Source organism: Orcinus orca, chromosome 15 (assembly GCF_937001465.1).
Source record: "Orcinus orca chromosome 15, mOrcOrc1.1, whole genome shotgun sequence".
NCBI classification, from domain to species: domain Eukaryota; kingdom Metazoa; phylum Chordata; class Mammalia; order Artiodactyla; family Delphinidae; genus Orcinus; species Orcinus orca.
In genome coordinates, this window is record NC_064573.1 from 69,690,426 (window position 1) to 69,706,603 (window position 16,178).

The window sequence follows — 16,178 nt, forward strand, 5'->3', positions numbered from 1 at the left end:
CCCCTTCCTGCCCCTCCTTCGCCGACGGTGAGCGTGTTGACCTCGTGGCTTGCTTCTTGCCCGGCACAGGTGGAGCCCCTGCTGTTGCTGAAGGCGGCCCTCGTTCTGCAGACCTGCCAGCGCTCGCCCCACGTTCTAGCCGGCTGCATCCTCTATAAGGGGCTGTGAGTAATGCCGGGTCCTGCCCCTCCAGCCCTGCCCATGCTGCAGAACTGACCACCCCGATCGGGGGCGGGGAGCTCTTTGTGTGGCCAGTTCCAGGTGGTCTTGTTGGGCAACTAGCAGGTAGTTTAGATTTGATATAGGGTCCCTGACTGTCTTTGGGCAGAGCTGGGAAATTGCAAACTGTTGTGTCCAGAAAAGAGTTGGGAATATAAAAGGCAGCTTTGAAGAGATCCGTGAAATTCTCAGATAGGGCATGGAGGAGGCCCACAGCACCTTCCCCTGCTGCCCAGGGCCCTGGTGTGCTGGCCATAGCTTCAGCTCAGGCTCCTGCAGCCTCTTGGCTAGGTCCGTCTCCAGTTGGCCTCTGAGGTCTCACTGCAGCTCTTCACACAGCTGGAGGGCCTCTTAGTGAGCTTGAGCACCCAAGAGCCCTCCACGGGGGCTCTCCCAGTTGAAACTCCCACCAGCTGTGTCCCCGAGATCCTCGCCACCACAGGGTGTCAGGAATGTTTCCAATTCAGAGTCCTGAGTGTGTTTCTTCTCATGGTGTCCTTGTTCCTGTGTCTGACCCCCCAGGATCGTTAGCACCCAGCTCCCACCCTCTGTCACAGCCAAGGTTCTGCTTCATCGAGCTGCACGTCGGGACCAGGTATCGCTAAGCCCACCCCGCTGGCTGGGATGCTTCATGTGGCGAGTCTGTCTTTATACCGGGCAAGGCTGAGCCCCAGTGCTAGAGAGACGGGGGCAGCTGCCGCTGCCTTGTCCTTCTCAGGACCCCAGGTCCATCCGTGTGGTTTCCTTCGAGTGAGGTCACTGGCAAAGCCGAAAGAAAATGTTGTCTTCTGCGTGGTAGACTTGGTTGCTTTTTCTTCGATCCAAGTGGAGCTATGAGAATTTGACTTCCCTCAAGGATGGGCTTTATGTCAAAGAGATGTTGGATTTTTCAGAGAGAGAGAGAGACTGTAAAAGATGGCTTAGGACAACAGAAACTTTAAAAATACTTCCTTCTTATATTTACTTAACTGTTTTTATAATGAAGGAAAAGTCATATGTGCTCATGGGAAATAAAACTGCCCACAACTGGACTGCACAGAGAAAATCACTGCTGGCATCTGGCATATTTCCTTTGAGTTCTTTTTTCTTTTGTTTTACTAGTTGATTCCTCCTGTGCCAGACTCTGGTTTTACATGTGTCATCAGGCTAGCTTCTTACACTTATTAAATCAGTAGACATTTAAAACACGTGTGTGGCTCTAGCCGGCTCCTTCCCACCGTGATGCAGGGGTCGTCAGGACAGCCTTCCTGGTAAACTCTTTGACAATGAGAGGCTTGAGGATGCCCTTTCCTTTTTCCTCATTGCTCAGCACTACGAATCGATACTAAGGAAGTCATCTGACTGCTGAAGAAGGTTTATACTCAAAATTTATCGCAACAGGATTTACGAAAGTGAAAAACCAGATATAACTTAAGTGTCTACGGTAGAGCTGGCAGACCATGGGCTGTGGGCCAGTCGCCTACTGACGGAATTTTCTTGGCCTGCTTTTGAGCCACATCTGCAGGTTGAGCAGTTGGACAGAGACTGTATGGCCGCAAAGCCGAAAATATTCACTATTTTCGGAAACGATGGATTCTCCTGCACCACTGTAAACTTCATAAAATTTTGGTCAGCCGTTGAAAATGGCCAAAGATGCTTTAATGACAGAAATTGTGTGTCACTCTTTCAAGCAGAAAAAAAAGTTTTACGTAATGTGGCCTCAGAGTATTAAAAAAATGCATAGACTTAAAGGAAAATGTGCCCAATGTTAACAGGATTAGCTTGCGGGTGAGGGAATTATATGTGATATTTTGGAAAAGAATTTTTGTCTAGAGTTAGTTTATGTAAAGAAAAAAAGAAAGCCACAACACTTCTTAGGAGTGAAAGTCATTTTGGTGAGAAGAGCAGTTTTTGTTTTGTTTTGGTGGGTCCTTTTGGAACCTTGAGGTGGAGATGGCTGGAAAGCTCTTTTGAGGAGATTCCTGGGTTTCCCACCTTGATTGTAAATCAGAACAAGAGATCTGACCTCACATCTGGTTTAGGTTGAATCCTTCCCTTGTGAGGGTCACAGGCCCTTCACACTTTTGTTATAATGGGATCTGTGTGAGCTCTAGGCCAGGGCTGTGGTAGATGTGGCTTTATTCCAGGAGATGACTTCCCTGGAGGTCTGAGAGGTAACATGAATGAATGCTTGCTGTTATTCCCAGAGAGGAGAAACTGAGAAATCAGAACGGGAAGAAGCCTGGTGTGAGCCGGGGTGGTGTGGCCGCCCCAGCCAGCGTGGGCCCGGCTCTTGGCTGACCCCAGCCACGGCGGGGGGCAGGCAGCTTGGGGGAGCTTCTGTTCCATCTGCTTTGCTGTTGGCATGCGGCTGGGACCAGCATCCTGGGCCTGGCTACATTTCATGAACAGATGGCACCGCGCGGTCCTGATGGTTAGGTTGGGGGGAGAACGAGGTGCCCAGCACCAACTTCTCTGTGTGTTTATTTTCAGAGAAAACCTCTAGGAGGGGATGCCCTGCAGGAACACGGTAAGCAATCAGGTGCCTTGTTACATCTTGGGAATGGTCTTCAAGCTGCCTGGCCCTATCCAAGTCACGTGAAAGGCCGAGTAGTCCTATGTGGTAATTCCATCAGCTCGTGAGATTAGGAAAAGTATATAGAGCTTCAAGGACAAAGTTACCCATCAAAATCCCAGTTGTAAAGCTCGTGATTTTAGGCACACCTCTGAAATCCCCGTTTTCAGATCCTCCTTAACTCCCCGTTATGAGACTACTCAGACGAGTCCCAGAAGGTCACGATTAGGAATGGGTGCTATCGGCAGCCCCTGCCAGGAAGACCTTTTGCAGCAGTGCAGGTGCCCCCAAGAGGGGGATTTGTTTCATTTTGCATCATAAGTCAGGGCAGACCCGTTTGGTCAGGTGGAAGTGCTTTTTTCCAGCTTCTGTCTTTTTTTTTCTTTTTTTTCGGTATGCGGGCCTCTCACTGTTGTGGCCTCTCCTGTTGCGGAGCACAGGCTCCGGACGCGCAGCTCAGGGGCCATGGCTCACGGGCCCAGCCGCTCCGCGGCATGTGGCATCTTCCCGGACTGGGGCACGAACCCGTGTCCCCTGCATCGGCAGGTGGACTCTCAACCACTGCGCCACCAGGGAAGCCCAGCTTCTGTCTTTTTTTTTAAGTGCCACTAAACTTTCTTCCACCAAACGTCACCCTGGGTGCAGAGTTGCCCACACGGGCTTTTCCCTGCTGATGGCTGACGTTGTAGCTGCAGTTTTGTGGCTTTTGTTCTGGGTTGAGGAACGTAGCCCAGAGCTGCTCTCTGAGCCCGCCTGTGGGTTGGATGCGTTGCCCCAAGAACAGTCCCTGCCCCTCTGTCTTCTCTGGCCCAGGGGAGGGCCCTGGCCACACCGCTTTGCAATTCTAGGAGCAGCACTCCCTCCAAACGTCCAGATTGTGCCTGTTTTCCTGACTGAAGAGGAAGCTGTCAGTCTCCGTGAGTTCCCCCGGGAGCCCACGACCAGGTAAGGGAGCTCACAGGGGTTCCTCCTAACCCATGCGTTGGGCACTCCCGCCCAAGGATTTATCCAGGTGAGCCCCTGGCATCTGATAACCGACTCCGTCTTCTCCGTGCTCTGCCTTGGCAGGGGCATCTGGAGCTTCAGCACAGAGGTCAGAGGTATCTGGCAGAGTGAGATAAGCGGAGGTTTCAAATCCCAGATCTGCTGCTTATCAGCTGTGTGACCTTGAGCAAGTCCATTCCCTGCCTGAGCCTCAGTTGTTTCAACTGTAAAATGGACCCAGTAATGTCTACTTCACGGGTTCCTTGCGAAAGTTGGGAATAGTATGTGTGTAGCACCCAGTATAGGGCCTGACTCACAGTCGGCCTCCAAACGTGGGTGTCCCTGATTCAGTGGGCTCTGCCGTTTCCTGTAGGTGATCCCAGTGTCACTGTGTGAAGCCCCGAGGGCTAGGGCTAGGCGTTGCTCTAGGTTTCCTCCTGTGCTTTGACCATGACCTCTTAGGCTCTGTGGCCTCAGCACCCACTTGTCACCAATGCCCATGCTTTTTAGGGAAGCACTGCTTTAGTCTCCCCCAGGGCAGGGCCCTTGCCCACGCTCAGTCGCCTGCCCTTCCTCATGCCCGCCTTGTTCGCCAGCACTCTGGCATCTCCAGCCAGACTCCCGGAGCCCCCAGCCCAGCGCCCTCCAAAGGGTTTGAACACATCTGCCCTGAAAGAAAACGCCCCCAGACACGTGGAATCCACGGCTCGGATCTCAGCGACCAGCCCTGAGCCCACGTCTCCTGACGTCACCCGGCCAAATGGCAGGGGGGAGAACGGACACTGGTCAGACTGTGATCTGAAAAGCATCAAGCCCCCAACACCGCACCACGCTGCCGGGGGCCGGGGGCCTGGGCTCGGCCTCTCCCTGGTGAAGGAAACCGGTTTGTCCAGGGGGGAAGAGGAACTGGACTTGTCTGAAATCCACGTTCCAGAAGCTCAGGACACGGGAGCATCCTTGGGTTATTCTGCCTCCGCCGGCGGGCCTCCTGGCTGCAGGGCATCTGTCAGTGACTCTGGCAACCCCGGAAGCCAGCCACCCGAGGCCCTGCCTGTGGGCACGGCCGTGGAAGGCCCCCTCCCTCCCTCCACTGCTGAGATGCTCACCCAGAATGGAGCCCTAGAACGGCCCAGAGACCTCCCTGGCAACAGCAGCCAAGCCCCCGTCCCCAGGGACCACCTCCTCAGCCCGACGAGCGGGCCGTTGCCGTCGCCTTGCTTGGATTTGAGGCAGACGGGGTCTGAGCTGCCCGTGGGGGAACAAGGTGAGGGGCAGCACAGCGATGGGGTTCCTGAGGGCCGCTCAGCCTCCAGCCCGGAACGCGCCTCGGGCTCGGCAGACCCCCCAGGCGACGGCCCCTGCGCAGACAGATCCGGATCCAGGGCGACCCCCGTGTCCCTCGCGCGGCTCGTGCGGATGAACCTCTACACTCACAGCGTCAGAGGCCTGGCGCTGCTGCTGCTGGCCGAGGAGCCGCTGCTGGGAGATGGCGCGGCCGTCGAGGACGTGGTGAGTGTGCAGACCCCCTGGCACCTGGCAGCCCGCCCCCGCCTCCTCGGAGTGGGGACAGGCAGGGGCGCTCGGCCAGCAGCTGTGTGACCTCGTGCCAAACGTCCTTGTCCACACAGTGGGGTGCCGGTGGTGCCCACCTCCTCGGCTGTTTGTGGGGGGGTGGGTGAGTGAGCGTCCAGGGCTGAGCACAGAGCCACGTGCAAAGGCATCCACAAGTGTTGCCCCTTCCAGCTTCTTCCATTTTCTCAGCGCCTCTGGTTCGTCATCAGCAGTGTGGGGTGCAGGGCAGCCATGCAGGCCATGACCACACGGCCTCACTCCCTAGCCTGGCAGCTCTAGGCTCTGTGTGGCCGGAGTCTGTGCGTGTCACCGCCTGGATTGGGAGATTTCCGCCAGCCCTGACTTTCCGTCCATCTGGAGCTCCTTCCTAGAAGGCCCAGGACGTCTGAAATGCTAACTACATCCAGAAGGCTCCTCTCAAACCCTTGCAGCCCCTTCCCCACTTCGAGTGGTGAGCTGACCTTCTCTGGGGCCTGGGCCCACGCTGGATCCAGTTGCCATAGTAACAGCCTTGCTTTAGTTGGCCGGGCAACGGCAGCGATAAAAACAGCAGGTTAAAATTGCTGCAGGGTGAACGGTGTCCTGGGGCTTGCCTTGTTTCTGTTCTTAAATCTATATTATTCTAAGCCCATCGTATTAGCAGGCAGGCCCATGGCCCTCCGTACATGAGCAGGTCCCCTGGAACGCAGTGGAGGAGGGCGGCGGGTCCTCCGCGCGGAGCCTGGAGACAGAGCCTGCGCCTCTCGCACTTGCCTGGCTCCTCTCCCCTTTCCACAGGCCCTGCAGCACCCTCCCCGAGTGGCGTGGCGGCTTCCCTCCACCTCCTTCCCCAAGGCTCTGAGCGACATCTCCACCTCCTCCTCCTTATAGCAGCTCAGGGATCCAGGGCTGCAGTTCTGTGCATCCATCTCCCGGCCGATGCCTTGGTTTCATGGTCTGTCCTGCTTAGCACCGAGCTTAGATGCGGCATTTTGCGGGCCCGGTGTTGGCATGCAGTACAGTGGATACCACCCCTCTTTTTTTACTTTCCCCCCAAAAAGAAAAAGAAGAAATAGTGCAGGCTGCTCTGGGAGAAGAAGGTAAATTAAGATATATTCTGCATTTGCTGTATGCAAATACTTCACATCTGCTACTTTAACCAAGCCTTGGAACAGCTAGCTCTGGGGGCAGGCACGGTAACTCCCATTTTGCCCTTAAGAAAACCGCCTCTTTGAGATCAAGACCTAATGCACATGGTGGGGTCCAGGATTCCTGCCTGTTTCTTGTCTCCCACCCTCAACCCTCTGTCCCCTACAGATCTGACTTTGGCATGGTAGGTGGGAAGGTGAAGGAGTAAAGGCCCTGCCTTCTGTGGCCCTTGATACTCGGACATGGGACTTGGTCTGTCACAGCCCATCCTTGTTGTCAGGGCAACGACCTCGCTGGGCTTTCATGGAAGTAGGGTTTGGTGTTGGGCAGGAAAGAGAACGCAATTTTATGGAAAAAGAAAACTAGTCTTTTCTAAGAAGAGTAGGGCGTTAACGAACTTTGATCAGCTTGCTGGTTTGTGAGTGGAGTCGGTTGATCAGACCCAAAGGCCGTCTATTTTATAATCAGCAGAGAGCTTTCATTGCCTTTTTGTCCCGGTTCTGCACACAAAACAGTCGACCTGATTTCCCTCCAGACCCTCTGCTGCTTGCTGTCCAGAAAAAGCCAACCCACTGGTTCAGAGGAGCAGAGTAGGCTCACGCCAGGGGGCAGCAGAGAGCCGCTGATAGTTTCCTGCTCAAAACCCAAGATAATCCTCTCACTGACCTTCAATTATTCATCATTACAGTAGGACACGGAGTTATGGGTACAGTAGACAAAGCCTGGGTATAGTGTGTTAGCATAAAATACAAAAAAGCACCCCTCTCCCGTGAAACTGGTGCTTCTGAGTAATGGGAGTTCCTGCATCGTTTCTTCTGCGTGTTTGGGGACACACTGACATTGAGCCCCTTGCTGTGCTGTGGACTAGAAGGTGGAGGATCCAGGAACAGCCCCGGCTCCGTGTCTCCTAGGGCTGCTGTGAGGCTCTCGTATGTGGTAGTGTGTCTTGGGTTGGCAAACTTTAATGTAAAGGAACACATAGCAGGTGTTTTCTGCTTTGTACAACTCTTCGAATCTGCTGTTGTAGTACAAAAACAACCATAAACAATGTGTAAATAAACAGCGTGGCTGTGTTCCAGTACATTGTTTATGGACACAAAAATTGAAGCTTGATATAATTTTCACATAACAATATTATTCTTTTGAGTTTTTTTTCCCTAACCATACAAAAATATAAAAACCATTCTCAGCTCTCAGGCTATCTAAAACAGTGTCAGTAGGCTGGATTTGGTCCACGGGCCATGGTTTGCTGACCCCTCGTATATATGAAAGCACTTGCTTACCAGTAGAAAATTGCCCACGTGTCATCTGGTATAGCGTCTTGTGATTTAACTGCGTTGATGGTTAAGTGATTTTATCCTGAGGACAAGTTAGGCAGAAGATTCCAGAAGTGGCTCGGTGCCTACAGAGAAAGCTCAAGGTTTGGCATGGCTCATTCTGTCCCCGTTTTCCCTTTCCCTGGGCTGATCCAGGGATCCGAGCAGGGGACAGTGTGCTTGTCCTCCTGTCCCGTTACTATGGACCCTCGACTCAGCCCGCACAGCTCGTGGTGGACGGTGCCTGGTGTCGGTCAAACCCGCTGTCCAGTCACCCAGTGGCTCTTGACTGGCACCTCCTGGGAGCCAGGCTCGCTGCTGGGCCCTGGGGACGCAGAGAGGAGGGTGTCACGTAAACCCTGCTGCCAAACCTAATGCCTTTAAGTACCATTTCTACGACATGGGATAGAAACGCTAATTTAAGTCCAGGACACTCCCCAAAATAACACTTGAGTTTCATGACATTCACCTCAGAACATTCTCTTTACATCTCTGGTCCTTTTATGTGAGCTTATTTTTTACACAGCTGTTGTGAAATAAGTCAACCCACAGACAAGTCGTATTAGTCCAGGGACGAGTGCTCATGGAAGAGGTCCCCCTTCTTTAATAACGACAGTTTTCATATTCTTGACTTTAAGAAAATGCCTTCGCTCCCAGCACTTCAGAGCGGACAGAATGGATAGATGCTATTTGACCTCAGCCACTCAGCAGCCCTGTAGTATCCCTATTTCGCAGATGAAAAAAAGCGAGGCGCAGAAAAGCCAGTAACTTGCCCCGGGTCATCTAGTCGGGAAGAGGCTGAGCCAGGAGGTCCTTCACCTGGGCGCCAGCTGCTGCCCAGGGCCCGCGGCCTCCTTGTGGCTTTAGCAGCCCGGGGCAGCCCCAGGAGGCCCTGTTTCAGGCTGAGTCCATCTGGACGTGACGGACGTACTTGGCGGGGCCCAAGATGGAGTTCAGCTGTTCGAAAATGACGTTGCGGGAAAATAGTTCACAGATGGAAGGACGAAGTTCATGCTGTATCTTTAGGTCACAGAACTAGCATCAGTTGTTATTTATGGTCTGACTCCATCTTTAGTTTATAAACAACAAATCGTACAAAATGGGACAGTCCAGTGTTCCCAGCTGCACCTGCAGGTGACATCCCCTGGGAGGTGTTTTAAAATACAGGTGTTTGGGCCTCACCTCCCAGACAGCCTTCCTCAGCTGGGTTCCTCCTCTGAGCCAGAGAGCACAGAAAACCATTTCACCCACACTTCTCAGTCCTTCGAGAACAGTGGCTGGTACCATTCTAGGTACACGGGAGGGAGGTGGCCTCCCTGCAGACAGTCAAGAAGCACGGGGTGGGGGAGGAGCGGGGCACAAACGCCAGCCCTGGTTATAGGAGATGCACCAGGGCGCCACCAGTGGCTCTGCCTGGACGGTGAGATTCTGGGCCAGTTTTCCTTGCTTTTTTTTTTTTCTTTTATTTTTCTGCTCCCCCCTATTTTCTGATTTTTCTACAAGTTTGAAATGCATTAGGACATAAGGGCAGAAGTCAGGACTTCTCTAACAATAGGTCAAAGCACTGGTCAGAGTCCTTCTTGCTAAGTCAGGCAGCCACGCAGATATCCCTTGGGTGGCTTGCTCAGTGGCGGCCTGTCCCCTCCCTGCCCCGCAGTACCACGGCAGCCTGGCGTCCCTCAATGGGCTGGAGGTGCACCTGAACGAGACGCTGCCCCAGGACCAGGCGGCCCCCGCGGCCAGAACCTATGGCTTCGCGCACTACGACCGCATCCAGAACGTGCTGGCGGGTAAGGGGCGCCTCCGGTGGGTGGGAGTGGGAACCGGGGCCCAGCGCACGGGGTGAGTGCCCTGCAGTCAGGATGCTCCTTTCTCACTTGGAGCCCAGCTCCCACGGGGTTTAAATTCTCTTGGCAAACACTTCTTTTCTCGTTTATCTTATTTTGGCCGTTTCTCCAACATTTTGAGAGAAGCACACACACGTTCAAATGTCTGTGATGAGGTCGCCTCCCGATTCGGACCTTCGTGTGCAGAGACCGGTGTTGCCCACCATCGGGGGCGGCGTGTGCTCCGTGGCGGGGCGCAGCTGGAGGGCCCAGCACCCTGGCCTCTGTCCCGCTGCCCCTGGGCACCTGTACCCCAGGCCGGGGCCTCACCCTGTCCCAGTTTATGGTTCTGGGTTTGGGGGATGTTGCTGGAGGGGGGCGGTCTGCCACTCACGACTTCTGTGTCCTCTTCTGGAAGGCAACCTGCCACAGGTGGCTACAGCCCAGGACCGCCGCTTCCTCCAGGCCGTCAGCCTGATGCATGCCGACTTTGCCCGGCTGCCCGCACTGTACGAAGTAACCGTCAGGTGAGCGTCCCCAGCTCACTGACAGCCCTGCGCCAGGAGCCGCCTTCCCGGTCCCGGCAGAGCCTCATTCATAACCAAATGAAGGACAGTCCAGGCACCAGTCAGGGCTTTCTTTGATCCGCTCCGGTGGCTGCTGTCATCTGCCCCCACGCTTCCCATGTCATGTATTTGCTGGGTCCCATCCTGGGGTTCGGACTGATTTACACACTGGGGTACAGCAGGGAGGAGACCTAAGGCCCTCACCACCTCAGTGCTTCCATCCGTCACTGGCGAGGGAGGAGGGGCCTCGGTCTCTGCCATAAGCGATGCTGAAGTGCTGTCTTCCATCTTCTAACTTAACAAGCCCCACGTGCTCAGGACCAAGTCTCCCAAGTCAAATGCTGCCCTCCCCTCGCTGGCAATATGGCCCAGGGACACCCACAGTTAATAGTTTGGTGTACATTACTCCAGGTTTCGTTGGTTTTCGTTTTTATTTTTTGCATATAAAAGATAGATGATTAGACTTTTTGATTATTTAATGGTCTTTCTTCTAGAAAACTGGAGCATACTAATGTGCTGATTTACAAGTTTCTTTTTTTCACCTTGTTGCATGTCCCGAACACTGCTGTGCCAGCAGATCTAGATTATTATTATTATTGTCATTTACAATCTTTAACCAACCGAATTTCTACTTTTTCTCTCTACAAGCTTCTCTTATGAAACCGGTAGCAGAAAAGAAGGCAAGTTAGAGGGTCAGAAGGGGGGGTGCCTGCTCTGTGTATATCGTTCAGTTAAGTCCTTGGAATGATTTGGTCCAGCGCATTCTTTTGAAATTGAAGCACAAACAGAATGAACGACTCGCCCCAGGGTCGCATTCTTACTCAGAGGCTGAGTCAGGATTTGAGCCCAGGTGTCTCAGCTCTAAGCACATGCCCCGGCCGCACACGTTTCCAGTTCCGGGGACAGTGTGGCTGAGGCGGCGGCGTGTGGGCTCTGGGCTCGGCTCTGGTGCTGACCAGGTTCTAATGCCTGTCACCGGCCACACAGGAATGCGGACACTTCTGCCCAGCGCCATCTCCAGCCAATATTTCTGTATATCTTTCCGTAATAAATGTGTCTCCTCTGTCTTGAAGTCACAGCTGCCCCACGCTGGCAACCTAGATCCATCACCCACCTTGTGGCCCTGTAGTATTTCATCTTCCTTGGAGCTGAGAGGGTTTTAGCGTTGGGATACGTAGCTCATTTGAATAACAGAAACAGAACAAGCAGGCTCCATTTCTTAACCGCGCACCACGGGCTAAGCAATGCGTATATATGCCTACTCACTTCCTCTCTATAAAGTCTCAGTGAGGGAACGTACTGTTGTCATATTCATTTCACTGACGACAAAGCTGGAGCAGCTGAGCCAAGGGCACACAGCCAGGAAGTCGCAGGGGTGGGATGAGCACCGAGGTCTGTGTGACTCCGGATCCGTGCTCGTTACCTGCAGGCCAAGGTGCCCCCTCTCCATGGCCGTAGTGACTGGTCCATGACTCGTCCCGCCGGGTCACTGACAGCGCCTCTGCGGGTCTCCGGGCTCTGAAGGCTCACAGGCAGCGTCGGACTGTGGTCTCCTTTCTTCCTCCAACAGGAATGCCTCCACGGCTGTGTACGCCTGCTGCAGCCCTGTCCAGGAAACCTATTTCCAGCAGCTGGCGCCGGCGGGGCGGAGCTCCGGCTTCCCGAGTCCGCAGGACAGCGCCTTCAGCCTCCCGGGCAAAGCCAAGCAGAAGCTGCTGAAGCACGGGGTGAACTTGCTTTGAACCGTGGGTTCGTGACCCCAGCAGATGACTCTCACATCGAATCCCAGCAAAGGAAGCTCTGCCTTGTTAAATGGAAAAGTCCCACTATTTTGTTTTCCTTGGAATAGTCCCTTGTTTTTAGGAATGTAATGATATTTAAGTGTTTGTTGCCCCTTCTGCAGATTGGCGTTGGAGGAGGTAGCTCTCCGGGTCAGCAGACCTAGAGCACATGGTAAAGAACTCGATGATGTGGGCAGCACTGCGGCCAGACTGGGTGCCTTGGTCCTTACACCCAAGGGGCACAGGGCCAGTGAGCCCCCCGTCACACTGAGCCCCGGGCGCCTGACATTTCTTGCTGCTGTTCCACCCCAGCCTTAACTAGGACCACAAAATCCCAGGTTGGCATCTTTTCTAGAACCTGGTTGGCCCTGTCTAGAGTATTTGTCCAGCCCTGTCTCCAGGGGGCCCGTCTGAGGTGTGAGTGCCCAGCCAGGAGGCAGATTTGTCAGCGAGCAGACCAGAGCTCCCACTTCTCAGGTTACCTTGAGGGCAGTCCTTCTGGGAGGGCGGGACGCCTCATGCAGTGAAGCAGTCAGGGATGCTGAAACCACCTTGTTTGGATCTTCTGGAACTATATTCAAAACGAGCAGCCTGTTCTTTGGCTCACCCGCAGTGGGGGCAGATCTCAATGACGTGGAAGGGAGTTTGGGGTGCCGGGACCGAGAGCTGGGTGATGACAGGCCAGACTGGGCCCCCTGGGTGGAAGTGGGCTGTGCTGCTGGTTCCTCCCGAGTGAGTGAGTGTCCCAAATGGGAGTTTCTAAAAGGTTTTGGTGCAAAAGCAGGACTGTGCTTTTCAGCGGTGGCTGCATGAAAGGGAACAGCGTTCGTTTGTGTGTTTCTGGGCGGCAGTAGTACTAGAACAGCAGTTCTATTACGTTATAGCCTGACATTCTATGAGATGATGCAGGTCACAGGATGAAAATGTTTCACAAAATCCTAACCAGATGTTTACTGGAAGTACCTGCGATTCCATCTGAAAATTGTGATGTTAATAACTTCATGTCAGTGAACCATTATCTCATGTTTCTGACATGGTGTCTTTTTCTTGAAACAAGTTTCTAAGGGCTAAAAATAAAAATAGCCAAAAACACTAATGAGTTCTGAGTAACAGTAACATCTCTAGTGACAAAGTAAGGAAAAAGGTATGTATGTATATATGTACATATGTCTGTATTTCACGTGGTCACGTTTCTCTTTGCCCTGCCTGATCCAGCCTGGCCAGGTGAGGAAGAGCGCATGACAGAACGGTCCATGCGAGGGTGGCGTGCTGTTCCAGGGAGCACCAGCTTCAGCGTGGCTGGACCGCACGCCAGGCCCATGTCACCCTTTCTGTCACCTCTCTGGGGTCCCTCCTGCCACTGGCTGGCCTAAGAGGTGAGCTTCCCAGATGGAGGAGGACCACACCTCAAGCTAGGAGAAATGTACAGTGTCCTACTTCTCTGCCTGATTCTCCAAGGAAAAGTCCCTTACAAATCCCGGGGCCAAGCTCTCACGGAACATTCCCGTGACTGCCTTACACAGAACATGTTCCTTTCTGTCCTGAGGTATCTTCAAGCATCCACACTTTTTTCCTCTTGCCACTGATGCTCCAGAATCGTGAGATCTCCAAGTCCTGAGTTTGGTGAAATTCTGACCTGTTACGTGTTGACACAGGGACAGAACCTGGAGCCCCTGAGCCCATTTTCATCTGCGCCCCCGGTACCTCAGCTAACTACCTGGGCTCAAGGACTCTTCCAAACAACATCTGCTTCACAAGGAAATCTCCTGCCTGTCTCTGAGCCCTTTCCTGGCTGTCAGGCCATTGGCGGAGCTTAATCTCCTCTGTTTTGCTTTCAGAAACCTCTCTTCCCATCTAATTTCCCAGGGCTGCTGTTGAGCCTAAAATGTGTGTAATACAAAATGCTTGTTCCTGAGAATCAGTGCTCGAGGCAGCCCGGTGCTTCCCTCTGAGCTGAGTCTCAGCGATCACAGGTACGAGGTCCTGTGATCTCGGGTCCGCACAGCAGAATGTGAGACCTGCATGTGACGGCCATTTTGAAATAAGTCCACAATTTCTTTGCTACAAATTAGGGACCTGATTCTCCCCCTTGAGTGTGGGCTGTACTTAGTGATTCGTTTTAATGACTAGAATGCGGCAAAAATGACAGTGTGACTTCTGAGAGTAGGTTATGAAACATCACAGCTGCCACCTCTCTCTCAGTTCACCTGTTTTGGGGAGAAGCTGACATCCCGGCAGCCCTATGGAGAAGCCCTCGTGGTGAGGGTCTCCTGCCCACGGCCACGTGAGTGAGCCTTCTTGGAAGCAGGTCCCCCAGCCCGGGTGCCTTCAGAGGACTGCAGCCCCTGCCGACATGTGACTCAGCCTCGTAAGAAACAGCCAGAACCATCAAGCCGAACCACTTCTGAACTAGCCCTCAGGCAGCGTGGGAGACAATAAATGTGTGTTGTTTTAAGCCACTCCTGGGGTGATCTGTTACAGCAACAGACAGTACACTCACAAGCCCACATCTTAGCCCCCGACCAGGTTCCCTGCAGCTTTGGCCCAGGGACCCTTCAGCCTCGGTCCGTATCCAGCCACCAGCACCCGCCGGGCCGCACCACTAAGGAAGGAACCGAGCGCTCCCTCCCCTTTCTTCCCGCCAGTTCCAGAGTCCGATCCTTCCCACGGGGGCGAGCCCCACTCCTCCACACCCGTGCCCCCAGGGACGGCGGTGTCTGCAGGATGCCCTGGTTTACGGCACACCCCCCATCATCCAGGACGACTGCCTCCCGCCAGTGAGCGGGGAACATGGGAGGACGGAGAGCAGTGAGAGGCTCTGTGAACCTCAGGGAAAAAGGTCCCAGGGTGTGATTAACAGTGGCAATCGACCAGACTCCTGCCGGGAAAGGCTCTCTGGTCCCCGGAGGGATGTTGAGCCTAATCAAACTGCCTCCCGCTGGCAGGAAGCATCTAGGCTTATGGCTCTTGTCACCTTGACCGTACAGCCAGTGGGGACTGGCTCTTGGTTGCAGTCACCGTCTCCCGAGCGTTGAAGCCCCATGGTGGGCCTTTCTCATGTGGCCGAGACGCTCTGCACACTCCCCCAGTTACTGCGTTCCTCACACCCATCCTGCAGGAAGTGGGGTGCGGCTGCTGCCCGCTGGGTGTGCATCCTCACACCGGACCACAGGCCCTGTGTCGTGGGCCCAGCAGTGGCCCCCAAAGATGCCAACCAGGCCCTGTGAGCGTTGCGTCGTGTGGCCAGGGTGGCGCGGGTGCGACTGAGGATCTTGAGATGCAGGCCATCCGAGGGCCCTCACAAGTGTGCTTGTCAAAGAGGCAGAAGCAGGCGACTCACGGAAGAGAAGGAGAAGTGAGGACGGAGGCAGAGGTTGAGTGATGCGGCCACAAGATGCAGAAGGGGCAAAGGATGGCCTCTACCCCAGAGAGCAGGATTCTGTCAACACACTGACTTAGGCCCAGCGAAACCAATTCTGGACTTTGGCCTCCAGAAGCATGAGCGAACGAGTTCGGTGGTTTTAAGCCACCAGGTTCATAGTAGTTTGTTAGAGCAGCCATGGGAAACTAACGCGCCCACCCTGCAAACTTGATGTGTCTGTCCTTCTGGCCATTCCAAGCCTCTGTCTTTCAACAGTGCGGTGCCACGGAGCGCGGGGGGGAGCAAGGGCTCGCACCGTGAAGGCCCTTGCAAGGTGGCCGAGACACTGGGCGAAGGGGAGCCTTTAAGCAGGGCAGTGACTCAATTTGGTTCCCGTTGGAAACGTCACTGGCTCTCAGATGGGCGAGAAGCAGGGCAGGAGTGGAACCACCAGGAGGCTGCGGCTGTCCAGGTGGGAAGGGTTAGTGGCGCGGAGCAGGGAGGTGACAAGACTGAGAGAGATGGGCAGGTTTGGGGACTACTTGGGAAATTGGAAGCGCCTCACTTGGGGCAGATGGAGGGATGTGCCTGCTTTATGATGGGCACTGTCTCCAGACGGAGGAAGCCACGATGGAGAGAGGGAGACCCCTACTAATAAGGGGTCCACGGGGGTGAGCAGGGAACCGACGGCTGACGCTCTCGAACTGCGTGCAACGCTAGCATCTGTTCACCCCCTCCCGCCTTATACACACACACACACCCCTTCACTGTGGATTGTCCCGGGAAAAGAGCAGCGGGAGGGGAAGTACCCTGTCCCCTCCCCCTAGGGAGGGCGGGGTGAAAGATCCACACTTGTCATCGTAGCTCAGGA

The 16,178-nt window shown here is 54.3% G+C and overlaps 1 protein-coding gene across 6 annotated transcripts in view; it reads left to right on the forward strand.

Annotated features, from left to right (window-relative positions):
- The window catches only part of HPS4 (HPS4 biogenesis of lysosomal organelles complex 3 subunit 2), a 28,673-nt gene extending 13,440 nt beyond the window's left edge, over positions 1-15,233 (forward strand). For 4 of the 6 annotated variants that reach the window (XM_049697815.1, XM_049697814.1, XM_004283780.4 and 1 more), the window contains 8 exons: positions 70-164; positions 742-814; positions 2,692-2,728; positions 3,622-3,718; positions 4,354-5,266; positions 9,431-9,563; positions 10,018-10,126; positions 11,736-13,038. In XM_049697815.1, the coding sequence (XP_049553772.1) occupies positions 70-164; positions 742-814; positions 2,692-2,728; positions 3,622-3,718; positions 4,354-5,266; positions 9,431-9,563; positions 10,018-10,126; positions 11,736-11,907 (1,629 nt within the window). In that variant the 3' untranslated portion in view covers positions 11,908-13,038. Of the gene's footprint in view, positions 1-69; positions 165-741; positions 815-2,691; positions 2,729-3,621; positions 3,719-4,353; positions 5,267-9,430; positions 9,564-10,017; positions 10,127-11,735; positions 13,039-13,161 lie in introns of those variants that run through there. The other 2 variants (XR_007471644.1, XR_007471643.1) reach the window with 2 other exon arrangements.
- Positions 15,234-16,178: the final 945 nt, after the last annotated feature.